The 23,214-nt window shown below is 42.5% G+C and overlaps 2 protein-coding genes across 5 annotated transcripts; one reads left to right on the top strand and one right to left on the bottom strand.

Annotated features, from left to right (window-relative positions):
• Positions 1 to 2,102: 2,102 nt before the first annotated feature.
• Positions 2,103 to 3,999, top strand: dnajc19 (DnaJ (Hsp40) homolog, subfamily C, member 19). 2 transcript variants are annotated; one of them, XM_029707207.1, is made up of 6 exons: positions 2,103 to 2,245; positions 2,720 to 2,771; positions 2,864 to 2,937; positions 3,512 to 3,591; positions 3,668 to 3,738; positions 3,867 to 3,999. In XM_029707207.1, exons 1-6 carry the CDS (start codon positions 2,243 to 2,245, stop codon positions 3,935 to 3,937), a joined length of 351 nt encoding a protein of 116 aa, XP_029563067.1. In that variant the 5' UTR covers positions 2,103 to 2,242; the 3' UTR covers positions 3,938 to 3,999. The 2 variants fall into 2 exon arrangements, with proteins under 2 accessions (XP_029563067.1, XP_029563068.1); XM_029707208.1 differs by having other exon boundaries at positions 2,658 to 2,771.
• A 41-nt stretch (positions 4,000 to 4,040) lies between these two features.
• fxr1 (FMR1 autosomal homolog 1) lies at positions 4,041 to 23,148 on the bottom strand. Of its 3 annotated transcripts, none has more exons than XM_029707204.1 (17): positions 23,066 to 23,148; positions 21,022 to 21,074; positions 20,805 to 20,898; positions 20,639 to 20,710; positions 20,318 to 20,466; positions 20,112 to 20,205; positions 10,606 to 10,722; positions 10,297 to 10,467; positions 7,997 to 8,075; positions 7,789 to 7,898; positions 7,587 to 7,679; positions 7,290 to 7,494; positions 6,892 to 7,083; positions 6,538 to 6,738; positions 6,218 to 6,295; positions 5,690 to 5,775; positions 4,041 to 4,987 (listed from the first exon to the last, which is right to left on the bottom strand). In XM_029707204.1, exons 1-17 carry the CDS (start codon positions 23,132 to 23,134, stop codon positions 4,817 to 4,819), a joined length of 2,034 nt encoding a protein of 677 aa, XP_029563064.1. In that variant the 5' UTR covers positions 23,135 to 23,148; the 3' UTR covers positions 4,041 to 4,816. The 3 variants fall into 3 exon arrangements, with proteins under 3 accessions (XP_029563064.1, XP_029563065.1, XP_029563066.1); XM_029707205.1 differs by having other exon boundaries at positions 7,587 to 7,673; XM_029707206.1 differs by lacking the exon at positions 6,218 to 6,295 and having other exon boundaries at positions 7,587 to 7,673.
• Between the last annotated feature and the right edge of the window lie 66 nt (positions 23,149 to 23,214).

Here is a 23,214-nt window from a genome sequence, read left to right as displayed (position 1 = left end):
CTGCCTTTCTAAGGTCTTCGAAAGCCAAGTCAACAAACAGATTACCGACTATATCGAATCCCACCGCACCCTCTCCGCTATGCAATCTGGTTTCAGAGCTGGTCATGGGTGCACCTCAGCCACACTCAAGGTCCTAAACGACATCGTAACCGCCATCGATAAGAAACAATACTGTGCTGCCGTATTCATTGACCTGGCCAAAGCTTTTGACTCTGTTAATCACCACATCCTCATCGGCAGACTCAGTAGCCTTGGTTTCTCAAACGATTGCGTCGCCTGGTTCACCAACTACTTCTCTGACAGAGTTCAGTGTGTCAAATCGGAGGGCCTACTGTCTGGACCTCTGGCAGTCTCTATGGGGGTACCACAGGGTTCAATTCTTGGGCCAACTCTTTTCTCTGTATACATAAATGATGTCGCTCTTGCTGCTGGTGAATCTCTGATCCACCTCTACGCAGACGACACCATTCTGTATACTTCTGGCCCTTCTTTGGACACTGTGTTAACAACCCTCCAGACGAGCTTCAATGCCATTCAACTCTCCTTCCGTGGTCTCCAACTGCTCCTAAACACAAGTAAAACTAAATGCATGCTCTTCAACCGATCGCTGCCTGCACCTGCCCGCCCGTCCAGCATAACTTCTCTGGACGGTTCTAACTTAGAATTTGTGGACAACTACAAATACCTAGGTGTCTGGTTAGACTGTAAACTCTCCTTCCAGACTCACATCAATCATCTCCAATCCGAAGTGAAATCTAGAATTGGCTTCCTATTTCGCAACAAAGCATCCTTCACTCATGCTGCCAAACATACCCTCGTAAAACTGACCATCCTACCAATCCTCGACTTCGGCGATGTCATTTACAAAATAGCCTCCAATACCCTACTCAACAAGCTGGATGCAGTCTATCACAGTGCCATCCGTTTTGTCACCAAAGCCCCATATACAACCCACCACTGCGACCTGTACGCTCTCGTTGGCTGGCCTTCACTTCATAATCGTCGCCAAACACATTGGCTTCAGGTCATCTACAAGACCCTGCTAGGTAAAGTCCCCCCTTATCTCCGCTCACTGGTCACCATAGCAGCACCCACCTGTAGCACGCGCTCCAGCAGGTATATCTCTCTGGTCACCCCTAAAGCCAACTCCTCCTTTGGTCGTCTCTCCTTCCAGTTCTCTGCTGCCAATGACTGGAACGAACTACAAAAATCTCTGAAACTGGAAACACTTATCTCCCTCACTAGCTTTAAGCACCAGCTGTCAGAGCAGCTCACAGATCACTGCACCTGTACATAGCCCATCTATAATTTAGCCCAAACTACTACCTCTTCCCCTACTGTATTTATTTATTTGATTTATTTTGCTCCTTTGCACCATATTATTTATATTTGAACTTTGAACTTTCTTCAAACTACAAATCTACCATTCCAGTGTTTTTCTTGCTATGCTTTATTTACTTTGCCACCATGACATTTTTTTGCCTTTACCTCCCTTATCTCACATCATTTGCTCACATTGTATATAGTCTTATTTTTTTTCTACTGCATCATTGATTGTATGTTGTTTTACTCCATGTGTAACTCTGTGTTGTTGTATGTTGTCGAACTGCTTTGCTTTATCTTGGCCAGGTCGCAATTGTAAATGAGAACTTGTTCTCAACTTGCCTACCTGGTTAAATAAAGGTGAAAAAAAAATAAAAAAATAAAAAGAAATATATATATATAGTTAGGTGAAAAGCTTAGACGAACATATCAAAGCAGAGTAGAAATAAGCATACTTTCTCAAAATGGTCTCTGGACAAAAAGTATCTAAACAATAGATATATATCTGGGGAATAGGTAAAAAGGCTGATTTATAAGTATTTTATATCAGTTTACTGTAGTTTATACATTACCTTAATAATGTGTTCTGAAAAACACTGTATTTTCACATTTTCAAGTCCAGAGATGCTGGACCAGATAGGCAACATATTTTATAGGACACTCAATTACTAGGCAAGAAGTACCTAGGGACCAGGCATACATTTCTATAGAATTGGGATCCTAACATTTTGCGACAGTGCTGAGCAATTGACTTTAGTCGTTACGACATGTGCCTTTCATTTCTGTCAGGCCAGAAATATACAACAGACAAGTCACGGATCAAAACATGAGGGGTCATCTGTGACTTTGTTCATCGTAGACAAGTGTATAAAAAGTTATGTTGCAAGCCTTTGATAGAGGCGGATTTTAGCAATAAAACATGGTGAGTTAGAATTGATTATATCGATGCTACCGTGAAAGGATAGCTTACTGCATTGAAGTGTTTAGACAAAAGCATAAGCATTTCGTTAGTAAAGCTGGCTAGCCAGCCAGTTAGCTAACTAGCGACTGTAGCTAGCTGTAGCAGCATACTAGTGAAAGTGAGCAAGCTGATAGAGTGCGTGTAACTACGACTAACAGCCATACAGTTGGTGTCTAGCTAACATTACTCACCCTAGACCTCTGAAGCATAAATGGTTAACGTTACAGTTAGAAACAAATAGCAGCATGACTGCTGCAGCGCCATCATGTGGAAACCAGTAAGGTACATGACCTACAGATCACACAGGATTTGACCACATATCTGAGATGTGACCACTGCACTAGCTGACTTTGATTCTGAACATGTCTTGTAGGCTTTGTATGAAAAGGTGGAGATATCTTCCTCTACTAATGAACATCCATAATCGATTCACAGGCCAGTTCCATGGTGGCAGTGGGGCTCACCCTAGCAGCAGCTGGATTTGCAGGTCAGTTTATCTTTAAGGTACAGAATATGCACAGTTGAAGAAACATTTTGATGGATTTTATGACACTAAAATGCAGATCCTCCTTGATTCAGGTCGCTATGCCATGCAGGCCATGAAACACATGGAACCCCAAATGAAGCAAGCTATGCAGAGTTTTCCCAAATCGGTAAGATTGTATGGGCTTAAACACGTGTTGGCCTCTACAAGACACAATGAATGGCATTAGTCTGACTGAACTCACATTGGTGCTGTGGTGGAACAAGTACCTAATTGTCATAGTTGAGTAAAAGTAAAGAGACCTTAATAGAAAATGACTCAAGTAAAAGTCACCTAATAAAACATTAGGTTTGAAATGTACTTAAGTATCAAAAGTAAAACTATAAATCATTTAAAATTCCTTATTAAGCAACCCATATGGGACCATTTTCTTTTTAAACATTTACGGATAGCCAGGGGCTATCTCCAACACTGACATCATTTACAAATAAAGCATTTGTGTTTAGTGAGTCCGCCAGATCAGAGGCAGAAGGGATGACCAGGGTTGTTCTCTTGATAAGTTTGTGAATTGGACCATTTCTGTCCTGCTAAGCATTCAAAATGTAACGAGTACTTTTGGGTGTCAGGGAAAATATGGAGTAAAAAGTACAGTTCTTTAGGAATGTAGTAAATTGAAAGTTGTCAAAAATAAGAGCCAACAAAAACTACTTCACAGATGCAGTGGTGTAACTGTCTTGTTGCAGGCTTTTGGTGGTGGATACTACAGAGGTGGATTTGATCCCAAAATGAACAAGAGAGAGGCTTCGCTCGTTCTAGGAGTCAGGTACTAAATTTCACTGTGTGTGTGATAAGCAAATGCTTGAGTTTATTGCACTAATGTATCATATTGTTGTCCCCAGTCCCACAGCTAACAAGACCAAGATCAGAGAAGCCCACAGAAAACTGATGATTCTAAATCACCCCGATAGAGGTTTGAGGAACTTGTACAATGTGTGGTCATGACATTTCTTTCCAAATAAATATTTGCTTTTATTTAGAGCCAATGAGCTTGTAAAAATGAATTGGTACTCTAAAAATGCACATTTTCTTCTATTGCAGGTGGATCACCATATCTTGCAGCTAAAATAAATGAAGCAAAGGATTTACTTGATGGACAACTAAAGAAATAGATCAGATAATCACATTGCACTTGGTTTTTCTTATTAATAAATAAATAATGTAAGAGATCAAACTGTCTTCTCTACGATACTCATGTTCTCAGGACAAAGGTGGTTTTGGATCTAAATGGAAGATCGGGTTTTATTTAAGAACTACCGGCATACAAAACATATTGCACATCAAACCAGAATGAGCATAAAAAAACAGAATTGTAGTTTACCGAACCAACATCTGGAAACTTCTTTCAGTAGTCCAAATTGTCACCTGCATGAAAATACAGTCTTCAGCCAGTGTTAGGAATAACAGCTTTTTAAATACTGTACACTTAAACCAAATAAAGCTCCTTCATGAGACCAGTTACTGCCACCATCATTCCAGCCTCTGGTGGGTGCATTCCAGCATACAGATTCACTACTATGTGGAGTGTCATTCAGGATTTAAAAAAAATTGACAAGAACATTAACAGACCAGTTTCCAGACTAATGTTATTCTTATGGAAAATAAATTACAATTCAGTGCAAAACTTTCTCTTCCAGACTGCATTTCCTCATATGAAGAAGTGGTTGCATATTAAAATGTAACAAAAAGCAGCTAACTCAACAAATATTAGGATAACTGGATTCTTCCTATCTTTGCCATCACTGACAAAACGTTTACTACAGCCAGGCAACTAACTATGTTGAATCTATTCTCAAGGCACAACATCAGATCATGTACTTGAAACATACTCTTATGTCTCGGTTCAGTGCTAAATCTCTCTCTGTGTTCCATGTTGAGGGAACAGAAAAGTGCAGTAGAGAATCTGGAAGTCCATGACTATCTTTGGCAAGCTTGTACAATAACTATTGTAAAAATGTAGTACAATTAATGAGTTTGAGTGGATTCGTAGATTAGGAAACCCCGTTCAGGACAGGCTGCTGGTCACCATTCCCTTGGTAAGCGACTTTGGCAACCCGTTCTGTGGAAGCCCTGCCTGGTTCGTCACCTCTTCCATTGCTGGGGCCGTTGCTTGTATTTGCTTCTGCAGATAGGCTGTGCTCCGCAATACACTCAACCTGCTCCTACAAGACACACAGGTAGAAACAGTTACAGCAGCTTGACCAAAGACATACAATTCTGGGAATTGAAAACCAGCCTGGTCCCTGAACTCATTGGCAGGGTTCCGTACATTACCATGGCTCTTTCTCTGGCCTGGGACCGACCTGTATGTAACAAGTATCTCATAGTAGTAGTGCCGATTTAGGATCAGTTTAACCTTTAAATCACAATGAGTAATTTATTTATTTTATTTAAACCAGGCAAGTCAAGAACAAATTCATAATTGCCTACCCCGGTCAAACCCTAACGACGCTGGGCCAATTGTGCGCTGCCCTATTGGACTCACAGTTAGTCGGTTGTGATACAGCCTGGAATCGAACCAGGGTCTGTAATGACATCTATAGCACTGAGAAGCAGTGCCTTGCGCCACTCGGGAGCCCCAAGTAAGAACCGGGGGGGGGGGGGGTCTGATCCTAGATCCGCAGTCCTATTCTGAGACGCTTGATACATACAGGCCCTGAAGTCTGATTTGTAGCCTTCCCTGTAGCTCAGTTGGTAGAGCATGGTGTTTGCAACACCAGGGTTGTGGGTTCGATTCCCACGGGGGGCCAGCACAGAAAAAAAAATGTATGAAAATGTATGCATTCACTACTGTAAGTCGCTCTGGATAAGAGCGTCTGCTAAATGACTAAAATGTAAAATGTAGCATTGTTTTCCAGACTCACCAGTTCTTTTTTGTTATTTTTCAGTTCCTTTTGGTTAGTCTGTCTGCTTTGTGATTCAGCACGGGATATGTAATCTGCCACTGTAACTGCAAAACAAAATGTTAGAACCACTTACATTGGTAATTCATTGAACTAGAACTTAAATCGGATGTCATCATAGCTAATTAATTAAAACAGACTGAATGCAGTTAAAAATAACTAAAGGTAGTCTTAGGAGTGCAAGTGAGAAATACAGGCAACTAGTATTACAGCAAGGAAAACTCAATGAATTTTCACAACCTTAAAACGGTTGTCAACCAGTAGCTGACATGTTAGTGAATTGGAGTGGTAACATTAAAAACAATAGGACTTCTTGATGGCATGCCTTTCCTAAGTTTCTCCTCAGCTCCAGATAGAAAAATTGAAGAGGCTTCCCAGAGCAAGTCGATGGTTACAGGTTGAATCACTTTACTGCTAGCGAGGGAAAGTGTTAAGCACACTCAGTCATGCTGGCTTTGGTAAACAAACAGGCCGTTCACCACCGGTTACCTGGTTGCCTTTCCTCTGGTGGGCGGACACTGCGTCTGCTGCTACGGTTACGCCGTTGTGGTTTAGCTTTTGAGTCATCTATGTGGGGGAGAATTTGTGCAGAGCCCTCAGTGAGAGTATTGCATAAGGATTGACTTGGGATTCGTGTCAATTTGTGTGATTCTAACCTTTTTTGGTCTGTCACAGAGGTAATTGCCTCATCTTCTGTAACGTGAAATTATTGTATTTTCTAATGCTTATGAGAGTGTTTGTTGTTGAATCCCATTGGCTCCCAGGGCTTGTTTATTTTACTCAGACACCTTTATCCAGAAGGGACTTACCAAGGCCATTCTCACTGAGGGAAGCGTTATCCGATTCACTCATGCCATCAATGACTGTTGTGTCCTCGTCAGTCCGGCGGCGGCGGGAGCGGCGGCGGCGGTTTGTGTTGAGGTTGGAGTCGCTAGCATCAGTGTCGGCCGTCTGGTCTGTCTCTGTGTTGTCAAGCACACTGTAGGGGTTGCCATAAGGATCCTTCAGAGCTATAGAGTAAGCAAAATCCTTAATATTTAATACCTATAGTTTGAGGAACAATTCAAACCTTCACAAGATCATTCATGATAAACATAAGGGATAAATGATTGTCTGATGTCATCAGCATGTGTATGACCCATCGATTGTGTCTGCAGCTGTACCAGTGTTGGGGGCTCCTCTCCCTGCTCCACGGCCCCTGGGCCCTCTACCCCTCCCTGGACCAGCTCTCCTCCTGCTGTCTCTCTGTGGCCGAGTCCCCCTCTCCGGTTCCTCTCCCGCCAGGGACCAGTCACTCAGCTCATCCTTCCGCTCAGAGTCAGTCTCAGAGGCATTGGATTGCTCAGAGTTTGTGCCTGAAAGTCAAACATAGCTTTTTAATACCACATGGCTGATGACTTTTCTATCACATTCTGTTGAGCTATAGCTATCCCAATATCAATATTCCCCTCTAGACTGTGTCTTGAAACTTGTGATTGACCACTTGATAGGTGTGGAAGACTGGCTTGTAATGGGAGAATCTACAAAATGTCTTCAGTATCATTGTAAACATGACACTCACCATAGCCGGAGGTGTAGTTGGGGCCCCTGCGTCCGCGGCCTCTGCCGGTGTAGGAGCGGCTGGTGTGCACGGCGGTAGCAGCCACACTGTCGTCTGTGGTGTAGCCCTTGTCTGCTGGGCGGCCAGATGAAGGCCTGTGGCCCATCCCAATCTGCCTCAACTGCTCGTCTATTTGCAGTCTCTCCATACGCAGCTGCTCGACTTCCTGCAGTCGACGACAGGCAAACGTCACAAAAAAAAACTCCTACAGCTCTGACTCAAACCATTAGGAGTTTGTTACTGTAGATCACTGCTTACGTTGAGGTAGGCAATGTGGTACTCCAGAAGTACCTGGACATTCCCAATATTCTCCTTAGTGCCGACAAATGTAAACGGGACCATTCCCTGTGTCAGCGCATCACAAATAAATTATGTTATTATGGGTGAAGAGTGTTTATGACAATATTGATCTCTTCGTCTACTAAGTGAGCTAGAAAGTAGCACAAAAGTAAGGGCTTACTTCTTGACGTGGCTGTGTGCCATCCTTGTCCCCTTCAATCCTAACTCTCACCACTCCAGACTTGTCAACGATCTCCTGAATGACTTTCCCATTCTTGCCAATTACCTTGCCTGAAAAAGCCACAAAGAACTTGTGTGAACTAACACAAAGAACACACCATCACAGATGTCTTGAATTTTATAATGATCAAATCCATCTCCATACATACCGACCAAGTTCCTGGGGATCTGAACAGAATCTTCAAGAAACTCCAGATAATTCCTTGCCTTCTTAACTGCCTCCTCATTCTTGAAGAATACAAAAGGTTGTTTTTCTTAAAAAGGTCCTGGTGGTAAATACATGTCTATAGTTCACACACGCACGTCTATAGTTCACTGACACACACACAAAAGTCTATAGTTCACTCACACAAATACACACACACGCGTCCATAGTACACACACACGCGTCCATAGTACTCACTCACAAGCGTCCACAGTTCACTCACACGTCCACAGTTCACTCACTCACACACACACGTCCAGTTCACTCACTCACATCCAGTTCACTCACTCACACACACGCGTCCACAGTTCACACACACGCGTCCACAGTTCACTCACTCACACACACACGCGTCCAGTTCACTCACACACACACACACGCGTCCAGTTCACTCACACACACGCGTCCAGTTCACTCACACACACACACACGCGTCCAGTTCACTCACACACACACACGCGTCCAGTTCACACACACGTCCACAGTTCACTCACACACACACGCGTCCACAGTTCACTCACACACACACGCGTCCACAGTTCACTCACACACACACACGCGTCCACAGTTCACTCACACACACACACGCGTCCACAGTTCACTCACACACACACACGCGTCCACAGTTCACTCACACACACACACGCGTCCACAGTTCACTCACACACACACGCGTCCACAGTTCACTCACACACACACGCGTCCACAGTTCACTCACACACACACGCGTCCACAGTTCACTCACACACACACGCGTCCACAGTTCACTCACACACACACGCGTCCACAGTTCACTCACACACACGCGTCCACAGTTCACTCACACACTCACGCGTCCACAGTTCACTCACACACTCACGCGTCCACAGTTCACTCACACACTCACGCGTCCACAGTTCACTCACACACGCGTCCACAGTTCACTCACACACGCGTCCACAGTTCACTCACACACGCGTCCACAGTTCACTCACACACGCGTCCACAGTTCACTCACTCACACACACACGCGTCCACAGTTCACTCACTCACGCGTCCACAGTTCACTCACTCACGCGTCCACAGTTCACTCACTCACACACACACACGCGTCCACTCACTCACACACACACGCGTCCACAGTTCACTCACTCACACACACACGCGTCCACAGTTCACTCACTCACACACACACGCGTCCACAGTTCACTCACTCACACACACACGCGTCCACAGTTCACTCACTCACACACACACGCGTCCACAGTTCACTCACTCACACACACACGCGTCCACAGTTCACTCACTCACACACACACGCGTCCACAGTTCACTCACTCACACACACACGCGTCCACAGTTCACTCACTCACACACACACGCGTCCACAGTTCACTCACTCACACACACACGCGTCCACAGTTCACTCACTCACACACACACGCGTCCACAGTTCACTCACTCACACACACACGCGTCCACAGTTCACTCACTCACACACACACGCGTCCACAGTTCACTCACTCACACACGCGTCCACAGTTCACTCACTCACACACGCGTCCACAGCTCACTCACTCACTCACTCTCTCTCACACACACACACACACACACAGTTGTGCACCGGGCCTCCCACTCCTCTTTCTATTCTGGTTAGAGCCAGTTTGCACAGGTCTGTGAAGGGAGTAGTACACAGTGTTGTACGAGATCTTAAGTTTCTAGGCAATTTCGCGCACGGAATAGCCTTAATTTCTTAGAACAAGAATAGACTGACGAGTTTCAGAAGAAAGAGCTTTGTTTCTGGCCATTTTGAGCCTGTAATTGAACCCACAAATGCTGATGCTCCAGATACTCAACTAGTCTAAAAAGGCCAGTTTTTTATTGCTTCTTTAATCAGGACAACAGTTTTCAGCTGTGCTAACATTATTTTAATAGGGTTTTCTAATGATCAATTAGCCTTTTAAAATGATAAACTTGGATTAGCTAACACAACGTGCCATTGGAACACAGGAGTGATGGTTGCTGACAATGGGCCTCTGTACGCCTATGTAGATATTCCATTAAAAATCATCTGTTTCCAGCTACAATAGTCATTTACGACATTAACAATGTCAACACTGCATTTTTCATCAAATTTATATTATTTTAAATGGGCTTTTCTTTCAAATACAAGGACATTTCTAAGCGACTCCAAACGTTTGAACGGTAGTGTACATGTCTATAGTTCACTCGTAAGGTCTTGAAGCAGCAAAAGCATTAGCACACCTCTCCGTAAATTCTGAACGTCCCGCTCCCCTCATCCAGCTCAATAGCAGTGACTCCAGGCACTTTTCTGGCTTGTTGAATGTTGCTTCCATGGCTTCCAATGGCAAGGCCCATGAGGTCCACCCTGACTGTAAACTCCTCTTGGAAACCAGACGCCAGTTGCTTTGTACTCTTGAGAGGAGATTGTTTTGAGTGAAACATCTTACATTCACAGATGCCATTCATTTTACTTTTATCCAATTTAATTCTGTCATGCGCATGAATTCATGCGTTTTTATGCCAGGATGCAATAATGAAAATCGCCCTTACCTCCAGATGTTTAGTGGCCTCCTCATTTCGGGACATGAGCATGAGCTTAGTACGAATGCTCCTCAGGTGCATGTCACTGAGCAAAGACACTCGCTTAACTGTGGCTTCATTTATGGACTGCAAGGAAACAAGAATATAAATGTAAATAAATGGTCAAAACACATTAATCGGAAGTGGAAAAAATGTATAGTTATATATCGGGATATTATTTTGGACAATATATCGTATCGTTTTGACAATATCACAATATTATTTTTGCGCTAGTTGGCTGTGCCTGCACCAAAACTCCAGTATTTTTCTTTCATAGCTTGTTCTCCATCTTCTTTTTAAGTAGGAACCCAATTTCTTTTCAGGACGTATTTCCATAACTGATCCAAACTAGTTCCTCATGTCTCTCTCTTGTCCCTCTGCAGCAGACATACAGTTGAAGTCAGAAGTTTACATACACTTAGGCTGGAGTCATTAAAACTTGTTTTTCAACCACTCCACAAATTTCTTGTTAACAAACTATAGTTTTGGCAAGTCGGTTAGGACATCTACCTTGTGCATGACAAGTAATTTATCCAATAATTGTTTACAAACAGATTAGTTCACTCTTTTACATACACTAAGTTGACTGTGCCTTTAAACAGCTTGGAAAATTCCAGAAAATGTCATGGCTTTAGAAGCTTCTGATAAATGATGTCTATTAGCCTGAGTCAATTGGAGGTGTACCTGTGGATGTATTTCAAGGCTTCAAACTCAGTGCCTCTTTGCTTGACATCATGGGAAAATCAAAAGAAATAGCCAAGACCTCAGAAAAACAATTGCAGACCTCCACAAGTCTGGTTCATCCTTGGGAGCAATTTCCAAACGCCTGAAAGGTACCACGTTAATCTGTACAAACAATAGTACGCAAGTATAAACACCATGGGACCACGCAGACGTCATACCGCTCATGAAGGAGACGTTCTGTCTCCTAGAAATGAACGTACTTTGGTGCGAAAAGTGCAACTCAATCCCAGAACAACAGCAAAGGACCTTGTGAAGATGCTGGAGTAAACAGGTACAAAAGTATTTATATCCACAGTAAAACGAGTCCAATATCGATATATCGCTCAGCAAGGAAGAAGCCACTGCTCCAAAACGGCCATAAAAAAGCCAGACTACGGTTTGCAACTGCACATGGGAACAAAGATCGTACTTTTTGGAGAAATATCCTCTGGTCCGATGAAACAAAAATAGAACTGTTTGGCCATAATGACCATCGTTATGTTTGGAGGAAAAAGGGGGAGGCTTGCAAGCCGAAGAACACCATCCCAACCGTGAAGCACAGGGGTGGCAGCATCATGTTGTAGGGGTGCTTTGCTGCAGGAGGGACTGGTGCACTTCACAAAATAGATGGCATCATGAGGGAGGAAAATGCTACTCACTGGACCCTATGATCACTCGGCTACACATGCAACTCCCTAATGTCAATATGCCTTGTCTATTGCTGTTTTGGTTAGTAATTTGTCTTATTTCACCGTAGAGCCTCCAGCCCTGCTCAATATGCCTTAGCTAGCCCTTATGTTCCACCCCCCACACATGCGGTGACCGCACCTGGCTTAAATGGTGCCTCTAGAGACAAAACCTCTCATTGTCACTCAATGCCTAGGCTTACCTCCACTGTACTCACATCCTACCATACCCTTGTCTGTACATCATGCCTTGAATCTGTTCTTCTGAGCCCAGAAACCTGCTCCTTTTACTCCCCGTTCCGAACGCACTAGACGACCAGTTCTTTTAGCCTTTAGCCGTACTCTTATCCTACTCCTCCTTTGCACCTCTGGTGATGTATAGGTTAACACAGGCCCTGCAGCCCCCCAGCATCACTCCCATTCCCCAGGCGATCTCATTTGTTGACTTCTGTAAGCGTAAAAGCATTGGTTTCATGCATGTTAACATTAGAAGCCTCCTCCCTAAGTTTGTTTTATTCACTGCTTTAGCACACTCCGCCAACCCGGATGTCCTAGCTGGGTCTGAATCTTGGCTTAGGAAGGTCACCAAAATTCCTGAAGTTTCCATCCCTAACAATAACATTTTCCGACAAGACAGAACTGCCAAAGGGGGCGGAGCTGCAATCTTCTGCAGAGATAGCCTGCAGAGTTCTGTCATACTATCCAGGTCTGTGCCCAAACAATTCAAGCTTCTACTTTTAAAAATCCACCTTTCCAGAAACAAGTCAGTCCCTGTTGCCGCTTGTTATAAACCCCCCTCGGCCCCCAGATGTGCCCTGGACACCATATGGGAATTGATCGCCCCCATCCATCTTCAGAGTTTGTACTGTTAGGTGACCTAAACTGGGACATGCTTAACACCCAGGCCGTCCTACAATCTAAGCTAGATGCCCTCAATCTCACACAAATCATCAAGGAACCTACCAGGTACAGCCCTAAATCCGTAACCATGGGCACCCTCTCAGATATCATCCTGATCAACTTGCCCTCTAAATACACCTCTGCTGTCTTCAACCAGGATCTCAGCGATCACTGCCTCATTGCCTGCGTGCGCACAGGGTCCGCGGTCAAACGACCACCCCTCATCACTGTCAAACGCTCCCTAAAACACTTCAGCGAGTAGGCCTTTCTAATCGACCTGGCCCGGGTATCCTGGAAGGATACTGACCTCATCCCGTCAGTAGAGGATGCCTGGTTGCTCTTCAAAAGTGCTTTCCTCCCCATCTTAACCTCTCTAGGGGGTGTGGGACGCTACCGTCCCACCTGGCCAACATCCAGTGAAATTGCAGAGCTCCAAATTTAAAAACACAAATACTCATTATAAGAATTCAGGAAACATACAAGTGTTATACATCGGTTTAAAGATTAACTTCTTGTTAATCCAACCACGGTGTCAGATTTCAAAAAGTCTTTACAGCGAAAGCAAACCATGCGATTATCTGAGAACAGCGCCCAGCAGACAAATCATTACAAACAGTAACCAGCCAAGTAGACGAGTAACAAGTCAGAAATAGCCATAAAATTAATCACTTACCTTTGATGATCTTCATATGGTTGCACTCCCAAGACTCCATGTTACACAAATGTTTGTTTTGTTCGATAAATTCCCTCTTTATATGCAAAAACCGTTTTGTTTGTGTGTTTTGTTCAGTAATCCATTGGAACAAAGCGTGGTCACAGCATGCAGACGAAAAATCAAAAAAGTACCATAAAAGTTCGTAGAAACATGTCAAACGATGTTTATAATCAATCCTCCTATGGTGCAAGAATATGAAGATCAAAGGTAAGTGATACATTTTATCGCTATTTCTGACTTTTGTTACTCCCCTTCTTGGCTGGTTACTGTTTGTAATGAATTGTCTGCTGGGCGCTGTTCTCAGATAATCGCATGGTTTGCTTTCGCCGTAAAGACTTTTTGAAATCTGACACAGCGGTTGGATTAACAAGACGTGTATCTTTAAGCTGGTGTATAAACATTTGTTTATTTTATGTATGTTTATCATGAGAATTTCTGTTTTGTTGAGTTTCACACTCTGCAATTTCACCGGATGTTGTTTGAGACAGTGGATTACTGAACAAAACGGAGGTTTTAGGATATAAAGAGGGACTTTATCGAACAAAATAAACATTTATTGGGTAACTGGGAGTCTTGTGAGTGTAACCATATGAAGATCATCAAAGGTAAGTGATTAATTTTATCGGCATTTCTGACTTTTGTTACTCGTCAACTTGGCTGGTTACTGTATGTAATGATTTGTCTGCTGGGCGCTGTTCTCAGATAATCGCATGGTTTGCTTTCGCGGTAAAGTATTTTTGAAATCTGACACCGTGGTTGGATTAACAAGAAGTTAATCTTTAAACCGATGTATAACACTTGTATGTTTCATGAATTTTTATAATGAGTATTTCTGTTTTTGAATTTGGCGCTCTGCAATTTCACTGGATGTTGGCCAAGTGGGACAGTAGCGTCCCACACCCCCTAGAGAGGTTAACCTGTTAGGGCTAGGGGGCAGTATTTACACCGCCGGATAAAAAACGTACCCGATTTAATCTGGTTACCACTCCTACCCAGTAACTAGAATATGCATATACTTATTAGATATGGATAGAAAACACCCTAAAATTTCTAAAACTGTTTGAATGGTGTCTGTGAGTATAACAGAACTCATTTGGCAGGCAAAAACCTGAGAGATTCCTTTACAGGAAGTGGCCTGTCTGACCATTTATTGGCTTTCTTTGTCATCTCTATTCATTACAAAGGATCTCTGCTGTTACGTGACACTTCCTACGGCTCCAATGGGCTCTCAGAGCCCGGGAAAAACCTGAATGACGTAATTCAAAGCCCTGGCTGAAACACACGAGCGCTTTTGCTAAGTGGTCTATCAGCAGACAAAAGGCTTAGGCGCGTGCACTGTCCGCCCCGTCTTTCTGTTTTTCCCTCTTTTTACCGAAACGCAGATTCCCGGTCGGAATATTATCGCTTTGTTACGAGATAAATTGCATAAAAATTGATTTTAAACAGCGGTTGACATGCTTCGAAGTACGGTAATGGAATATTTAGACATTTTTTGTCACGAAATATTGAAGTAGAAGACCTGGGAGTGCATTCTGACGAAGAACAGGAAAGGTAATAACATTTTTCTTATAGTAAATGTGATTTTGGTGAAGGCTAAACTTGCCGGGTGTCTAAATAGCTAGCCCGAGATGGCTGGGCTATGTACTTAGAATATTGCAAAATGTGCTTCATCCGAAAAGCTATTTTAAAATCGGACATAGAGTGCAGAGGAGTTCTGTATCTATAATTCTTAAAATAATTGTTATGCTTTTTGTGAACGTTTATCGTGAGTAATTTAGTAAATTGTTAGTAAATTCCCCGGAAGTTTGCGGGGGTATGCTAGTTCTGAACGTCACATGCTAATGTAAAAAGCTGTTTTTTGATATAAATATGAACTTGATTGAACAAAACATGCATGTATTGTATAACATAATGTCCTAGGTGTGTCATCTGATGATCATCAAAGGTTAGTGCTGCATTTAGCTGTCTTCTGGGTTTTTGTGACATTATATGCTAGCTTGAAAAATGGGTGTCTGATTATTTCTGGCTGGGTACTCTGCTGACATAATCTAATGTTTTGCTTTCGTTGTAAAGCCTTTTTGAAATCGGACAGTGTGGTTAGATTAACGAGAGTCTTGTCTTTAAATAGCTGTAAAATAGTCATATGTTTGAGAAATTGAAGTAATAGCATTTCTAAGGGATTTGAAAATCGCGCCACAGGATTCAACTGGCAAGCGTCCCACCTAGCCCTGAGAGGTTAAATAAACATGACCCATTCAAAAAATGTAGAACTAAGAACAGATATAGCCCTTGGTTCACCCCAGACTTGACTGCCCATGACCAGCTCAAAAACATCCTGTGGCGTTCTGCATTAGCATCGAATAGCCCCCACGATTTGCAACTTTTCAGGGAAGTCAGGAACCAATATACTCAGTCAGTTAGGAAAGTTAAGACTAGCTTTTTCAAACAGAAATTTGCTTCTTGTAGCACTACCTCCAAAAGGTTTTGGGACACTAATGTCCATGGAGAATAAGAGCACCTCCTCCCAGCTGCCCACTACACTGAGGATAGGAAACACTGTCACCACCGATAAATCTACAATAATCGATCATTTCAATAAGCATTTTTCCACAGCTGGCCATGCTTTCCACCTGGCTACCCCAACCCTGGCCAACATCTCAGCACCACCTGCAGCAACTTGCCCAAACCCCGCTTCTCCTTCACCCAAATCCAGACAGCCGATGTTCTGAAAGAACTGCAAAATCTGGATCCCTACAAATCAGCTGGGCTAGACAATCTGGACCCTCTCTTTCTAAAATGATCCGCCGAAATTGTTGCAACCCCTATTACTAGCCTATTCAACCTCTCTTTCATATCGTCTGAGATCCCCAAAGATTGGAAAGCTGCCGCGGTCATCCCCCTCTTCAAAGGGGGAGACACTATAGACCCAAACTCTTATAGACCTATTTCCATCCTGCCCTGCCTTTCTAAAATTTTCTAAAGCCAAGTTAACAAACAGATCACCGATCATTTCGAATCCCACCGTACCTTCTCCACTATGCAATCTGGTTTCCAAGCTGGTCATGGGTGCACCTCAGCCACGCTCAAGGTCCTAAACGATATCATAACCGCCATCGATAAAAGACAGTACCGTGCAGCCATCTTCATCGACCTTGCCAAGGCTTTCAACTCTGTCAATCACAGCATTCTTAAATCGGCAGACTCAATAGCCTTGGCTTTTCAAATGACTGCCTCACCTGGTTCACCAACTACTTCTCGGATTTCAGTATGTCAAATCGGAGGGCCTGTTGTCGGGACCTCTGGCAGTCTCTATGGGGGTGCCACAGGGTTCAATTCTCGGGCCGACTCTTTTCTCTGTATATATATCAATGATGTCGCTCTTGCTGCTGGTGATTCTCTGATCCACCTCTACGCAGACGACACCATTCTGTATACATCTGGCCATTCTTTGGACACTGTGCTAACAAACCTCCAAACAAGCTTCAATGCAATACAACACTCCTTCCGTGGCCTCCAACTGCTTTTAAATGCTAGTAAAACTAAGTGCATGCTCTTCAACCGATTGCTGCCCGCACCCTCCCGCCCGACTAGCATCACTACTCTGGACAGTTCTGACCTAGAATATGTGGACAACTATAAATACCTAGGTGTCTGGTTAGACTGTGTAATACCCTTGTTTGAACTAGGTATTGAGTTTATTCTTATTAAAACCAAGTATTGAGTTTATTTGTTATAATTGCTATTATATTTAAAAGGTGATTGAATTGCTCTTAAATTGTAATGTTAATGCATTTCTTTTGAAGAAATATTTATTTATTGTATAAGTGAATAAGTTGGTTTACTTTTAATTTTTGACCAATAAGGTCGCTTGTTAAGCTGTGGCCAATGGGAGTTGACCTGATTAACGGGAGGTCTGGGAAAGGAAAAAAGAGGGAGAGAGACATTGAGAAAAGGATGGACTTTTACATTAGGACCGTTGGTGAAGATTATAAAAGAAGACGACAAAACTAGAACAAAAACCCATACCTACTACGACATGAAGGGAAATACCGATTTTATAAGAGACTTGTTATAATTTTGTTAAGACTTAGTAAAGACTGAAGCTACCGTCTCATTGTGCAGGTATTTGCCAGCCTTGAGGTTAGCCTAGCATCATATAACACAGAGAGAATTGCTTGGGAAAGCTTAACGAGTTCATGTTCTCATGGGATATCGGTTACGGCTAAGGAGTACTGTCTGCATTGATAGCGGTGCTTGCTGTGGATCTTGTGAGGAAACCTGCAAGGAACTGCCATACTTCGCTGAAGGAATATCTACAAGTAGTGAGTAACCACAACTTGGACTTTATGTGTGTCGTCATTTTTCTTGGAGCTCCATCGCGCGCCAACGGGTTATTAAGCAAGCTTTAAATCATTTGGACATGGGTTGTGCACGACTCATTGGGGTTTATTATTTTTATTTATTTTGATGTTGTGCTATGAAAATGTAATAATACACATATTGAACCTTATGCATGTTGCCTTGGTGGAGTAATTTACTGTTTCAATTTAATGCATGGAATAGCCTATGCTGATACAATAACAGAAACCTATAATCATTTCATCTGAAGTTAATACCCTACTGTCATCACTCTAGACAGTTTATAAAAGGAATTCTTATTGGAGATGTCCTTCTCACCTAACATCCCATGCTGTTGAGCTACTCTACGGAAGTTAATATCGTGAGAGTCAAATTCGAGCCTGGTGAGAGGGTTACAACTGTAAACTCTCCTTCCAGACTCACATTCAGCATCTCCAATCCAAAATGTAATCTAGAATCGGCGTCCTATTTTGCAACAAAGCCTCTTTCACGCATGCCGCCAAACATACCCTCGTAAAACTGACAATCCTACTGATCCTTGACTTCGGCGATGTCATTTACAAAATAGCCCCCAACACTCTACTCAGCAAACTGGATGTAGTTCATCACAGTGCCATCACCAAAGCCCCATATACTGCCCACCACGGCGACCTGTATGCTCTCGTTGGCTGGCCCTCACTACATATCCGTCGCCAAACCCACTGGCTCCAGGTCATCTATAAGTCTTTGCTAGGTAAAGCCCCGCATTAGCTCACTGGTCACCATATTAACACCCACCCGTAGCACGCGCTCCAGCAGGTATATTGCACTGGTCATCCCAATGCCAACACTTACTTTGGCCGCCTTTCCTTCCAGTTCTCTGCTGCCAATGACTGGAACGAATTGCAAAAATCGCTGAAGCTGGAGTCTTATATCTCCCTCTCTTACTTTAAGCATCAGCTGTCTGAGCAGCTTACCAATCACTGTACCTGTACACAGCCAATCTGTAAATAGCACACCCGACTATCTCCTCCCCATATTATTACTTACCCTCCTGCACCCCAGTATCTCTACTTGCACATAATCATCTGCACATCTATCACTCCAGTATTAATGCTAAACTGTAATTATTTTTTGCTTCTAGGGCCTATTTATTGCCTACCTCCCTACATTTGCACACACTGTACATAGATTTTTATTTTCTGTTATTGACTACGTTTGTTTGTGTAACTCTGTGTTGTTGTTTTTGTCGCACAGCTTTGCTTTATCTTGGCCAGGTCGCAGTTGTAAATGAGAACTTGTTCTCAACTGGCCTACCTGGTTAAATAAATGTGAGAAAAAAATAAAAAATGGGTCTTCCAAATGGACAATGAACCCAAACATACATCCAAAGTTGTGGCAAAATGGCTTAAGGACAACAAAGTCAAGGTATTGGAGTGGCCATCACAAAGCCCTGACCTCAATCCTATAGAAAATTTGTGGGCAGAACTGAAAACGCTTGTGCGAGCAAGGAGGCCTACAAACCTGACTCAGTTACACACCCTCTGTCAGGAGGAATGGGCCACAATTCACCCAACTTATTGTGGGAAGCTTGTGGAAGGCTACCTGAAACGTTTGACCCAAGTTAAACAATTTAAAGGCTATGCTACCAAATACTAGTTGAGTGTATGTAAACTTCTGACCCACTGGGAATGTGATGAAAGACATAAAAGCTGAAATAATTAATTCTCTCTACTATTATTCTGACATTTCACATTCTTAAAATAAAGTGGTGATCCTAACTGACCTAAGACAGGGAATTCTTACTAGGATTAAATGTCAGGAATTGTGAAAAACTGAGTTGAAATGTATTTGGCTAAGGTGTATGTAAACTTCCAACTTCAACTATATAGTGAGCAATATGTTTGGAGCATCAAATTGCAAAAAAAAATAAAAATCACAGTATCGAAATACATATAGAATTGTGAGAATCCCAATACATATCGTATCGGCACCTAAGTATCATGATAATATCATGTCGTGAGGTCCCTGGCAATTCCCAGCCCTATTTCATTGGTATACTCAAATCTGCTGGAACTGAAAAAAGAGTGTCAGAAAGATGTATACATACTTACCAGTACAACTAAGCTACTTGTTTCTGTACAGTACACAATCCGACAAGCTCCCACTGCCTTTTTGAAATCTTTATGCGCTTGTTCACTTTCGCACCTGAAGTAGAAGGAACTATAATCAGATTCTGAATTATAATGCATGTCAATAACATCCAACAAATAACCAGTCTATATCCCAATCAGAAACTACTTTTAAACAAGGTACATACGCTGCTTTCAGGTCGTCAGGAACTGGGACGGTGCACTTGAAGAAGGAGCTCTTTGACACCGCCTTGTTGACATTTACAGGCCGAAGACGTTCAAATGTGACTATTTCATTGTATGTGGCGTCACAGGCAGCATACTCAATCACATAGAACTACATAGTAAACACAACACAGGTTACATATTGACTTGCATGAAACTGACAAACATAACATATCAGGATGAGGAAACCAGAAGACAAACATCAAATAAACATCACCTTGATGAAACAACTCTCAAATTACATTGTGGGACCAGTGAAATTGTAACCACAGTTAACTACTCACATCTCCCTTCATCATGCGCACTTTGGCAAGCCACCAGCCACATGGCTCCTGCTCATTGGCCCGGGAGAAGATCTGGTACAGAGAGAAACAAGGGGAGATAATTATAAGACATCCTAAGGAAACCATGTCTGTTAAATTTCTATGAAGATAGAGAGACAGTTCTCACCTCCACCTCTTCTCCCTCCCCGATGTCCTTTTTACCATCGGCTGGAGGTGGCATCCGAACATCACTAAAGGGAACTTGTCTCTCTGGTTGCCAACTTCATTAACAACAACAAGCATTTAGATCAGTATCAAAGTTATGCCCAAACTAATACCACTATCACTCCAACATAGATATGACAAACTACAACCCCACAAGAACTGATGAATACCACACTTACTTGTTTTCAAAGGCAATAGCGAGTGAATCGTCATGGACATCTTTGACAAATCCCTAGAGAAAGGACAGCAGTACTTTAAATTCAGAAGTGCTCCCCTAGCCCTAGATTATATATACAGTGCCGCAAAAAAGTATTTGCCCCCTTCCTAATTCTATCTACTTTTGCATATTTTGACACTGAATGTTTTCAGATCTTTTCAGAACCAAAACAGCCATCCAAAAAGTTATACTTTTGACTCATCTGTCCATAGAACATTCTTCCAAGAGTCTTGATGATAATCCAGGTGCTTCTTGGCAAACTTCAGTAAATTCTTTGGACGAGATGGGTCCCATTATGCCTGGTGAAAATCAAACACTGTATTCCACAGGAAGAACCTCATACCAATGGTCAAGCATTGTGGTGATAGTGTGATGGTTCGGGGATGCTTTGCTGCCTCAGGACCTGGATGATTTGCCTTAATAAAAGGAACCATGAATTCTGCTCTGTATCAGAATTTTACTGGAGAATGTCAGGCCATCCATCTGTGAGCTGAAGCGCAGCTGGGTCATGCAACAACACAATGATCCAAAACACACAATCAAGTCTACATTAAATTGGCTAAAAAGCAACAAATTGGAATGGCCTAGTCAAAGTTCAGACCTAATCCCAATTGAGATGTGTCAGGATTTGAAACAAGCAGTTCATGCTTGAAAACTCACAAATGTCACTGAGTTAAAGCAGTTTCGCATGCAAGAGTGGGCCACAATTCCTCCACAGCGATGTGAGAGACTGATCAACAACTACAGGAAGCATTTGGTTTCATTCATTGCAGCTAAAGGTGGCACAACCTGTTATTGAGTGTAAGGGGACAACTACTTTTTCACACAGGGGAATTGGGTGTTGCACAACTTTGTTAATTAAGTAAATAAAATAAGTATCAATTTGTGTTATTTGTAAACTCAGGTTCCCTTTATCTAATATTAGGTTTTGGTTGAAGATTTGATTACATACAGTATAAAGATATCGAAAAATCAGAAAGGGGGCAAATACTTTTTCACAGCACTGTAGCTTGTTGGCTTACCTAGGTTATATTCTAGTCAAGAACTCAAATCAGTTTCATGAATTCATGAGCTCGACCAGGGCACATTGATATCCCTTCACTATGTGGATCTTTGATTCAGTGAACACAAAAATAGACCTGGTGCCTAAAGTATCTGCTGAATCTGACGACAGCTGAGCTGAGGACTGAGAGCAGCTGACACGACATAGATCAGTGGGCCTAAGACTGGGCATTCATGTAATAACTTCAGGATAATGTGTTGTTCACATTTCCAACTGCCTGCAATAGTCTAACTAACAACATCCACAACGAGTGCAAACGTTTTCACCAAATGTATGTTCTTAAACAGGCAAGTCCCTCTATACACAACATTTCAGCTAGCTATAAGTTTCCTTACTCAGACTTCACTGAGGGGCAAATGAAAACAGTGACCTAGCTATGATTAAAATACGAATTTAACAAACGTTTTACTTTTAAATTGTTTTATGATTATCACATATGGTTAGCATATACACTTTTATATAGTCTAGTAGGTCATAAAGTTACCCAGATCAATTCTGATTCAAGACGAGCAAAGTCAAAAGAGCAACCGAACCCGTTAGTTCAGCTAGCCAAGTTAACTAGCTGGTTGATGCTAACAATAGACAACCCGCCTGACTAGCTGTTAATTAAGTTAGAAACATTCCTCAACGTTTTCGTCCAAGAAAACTAATATCGTAATCATGTAACGTTAAGACAAACAGGACGTGAATAAACGTTGTTACAACAACAAAAAAGGACAAGAGGCCAAATAGCTATAATATTTGGCCATGAAGATAGCGTATCTAGCTAACGTTTCGTAATAGCTAGCTAACTACCAACGTCAGACATGTTGAAAACACATATCTAGCTTCGTGTATGTAGCTAGCTTACGTTTGTTGACAATCGTTGGGGAACAGATGTGTGAGTCATGTTTTATAAAACATGATTATGGTCAGTTTACATGAATGTTAAGAATTTATTTACCTTATAATATGCTCCGTTGGAGCCACGGACCTCCACCGTCAGTTCATCCATGTTGGGCATGCAATGCATGCCGGGGAGGAGTTCTAGAAGTTTACAAATGGTACAGGTCTAGAAGTGTACTTGCAAATTGATAGGCCAAATTCAATGTG

Source organism: Salmo trutta, chromosome 22, assembly GCF_901001165.1.
Source record: "Salmo trutta chromosome 22, fSalTru1.1, whole genome shotgun sequence".
NCBI lineage: Eukaryota > Metazoa > Chordata > Actinopteri > Salmoniformes > Salmonidae > Salmo > Salmo trutta.
Note: the sequence above shows the minus strand (reverse complement) of the source record. Positions and strands in the feature narration are given on the sequence as shown.

What these genes read in the sequence shown, in the direction of transcription:
- dnajc19 (XM_029707207.1), top strand. An exon ending in TGCAGAGTTTTCCCAAATCG is followed by an intron (nt 2,938 to 3,511) that starts GTAAGATTGTAT and finishes GTCTTGTTGCAG; the next exon opens with GCTTTTGGTGGTGGATACTA. An exon ending in TCTAAATCACCCCGATAGAG is followed by an intron (nt 3,739 to 3,866) that starts GTTTGAGGAACT and finishes CTTCTATTGCAG; the next exon opens with GTGGATCACCATATCTTGCA.
- fxr1 (XM_029707204.1), bottom strand. Translation starts at nt 23,134, where the DNA reads ATGCATTGCATGCCCAACATGGATGAACTGACGGTGGAGGTCCGTGGC. An exon ending in AGGCCACTAAACATCTGGAG is followed by an intron (nt 10,468 to 10,605) that starts GTAAGGGCGATT and finishes TCTCCTCTCAAG; the next exon opens with AGTACAAAGCAACTGGCGTC. An exon ending in GATCCCCAGGAACTTGGTCG is followed by an intron (nt 7,899 to 7,996) that starts GTATGTATGGAG and finishes TGGCTTTTTCAG; the next exon opens with GCAAGGTAATTGGCAAGAAT.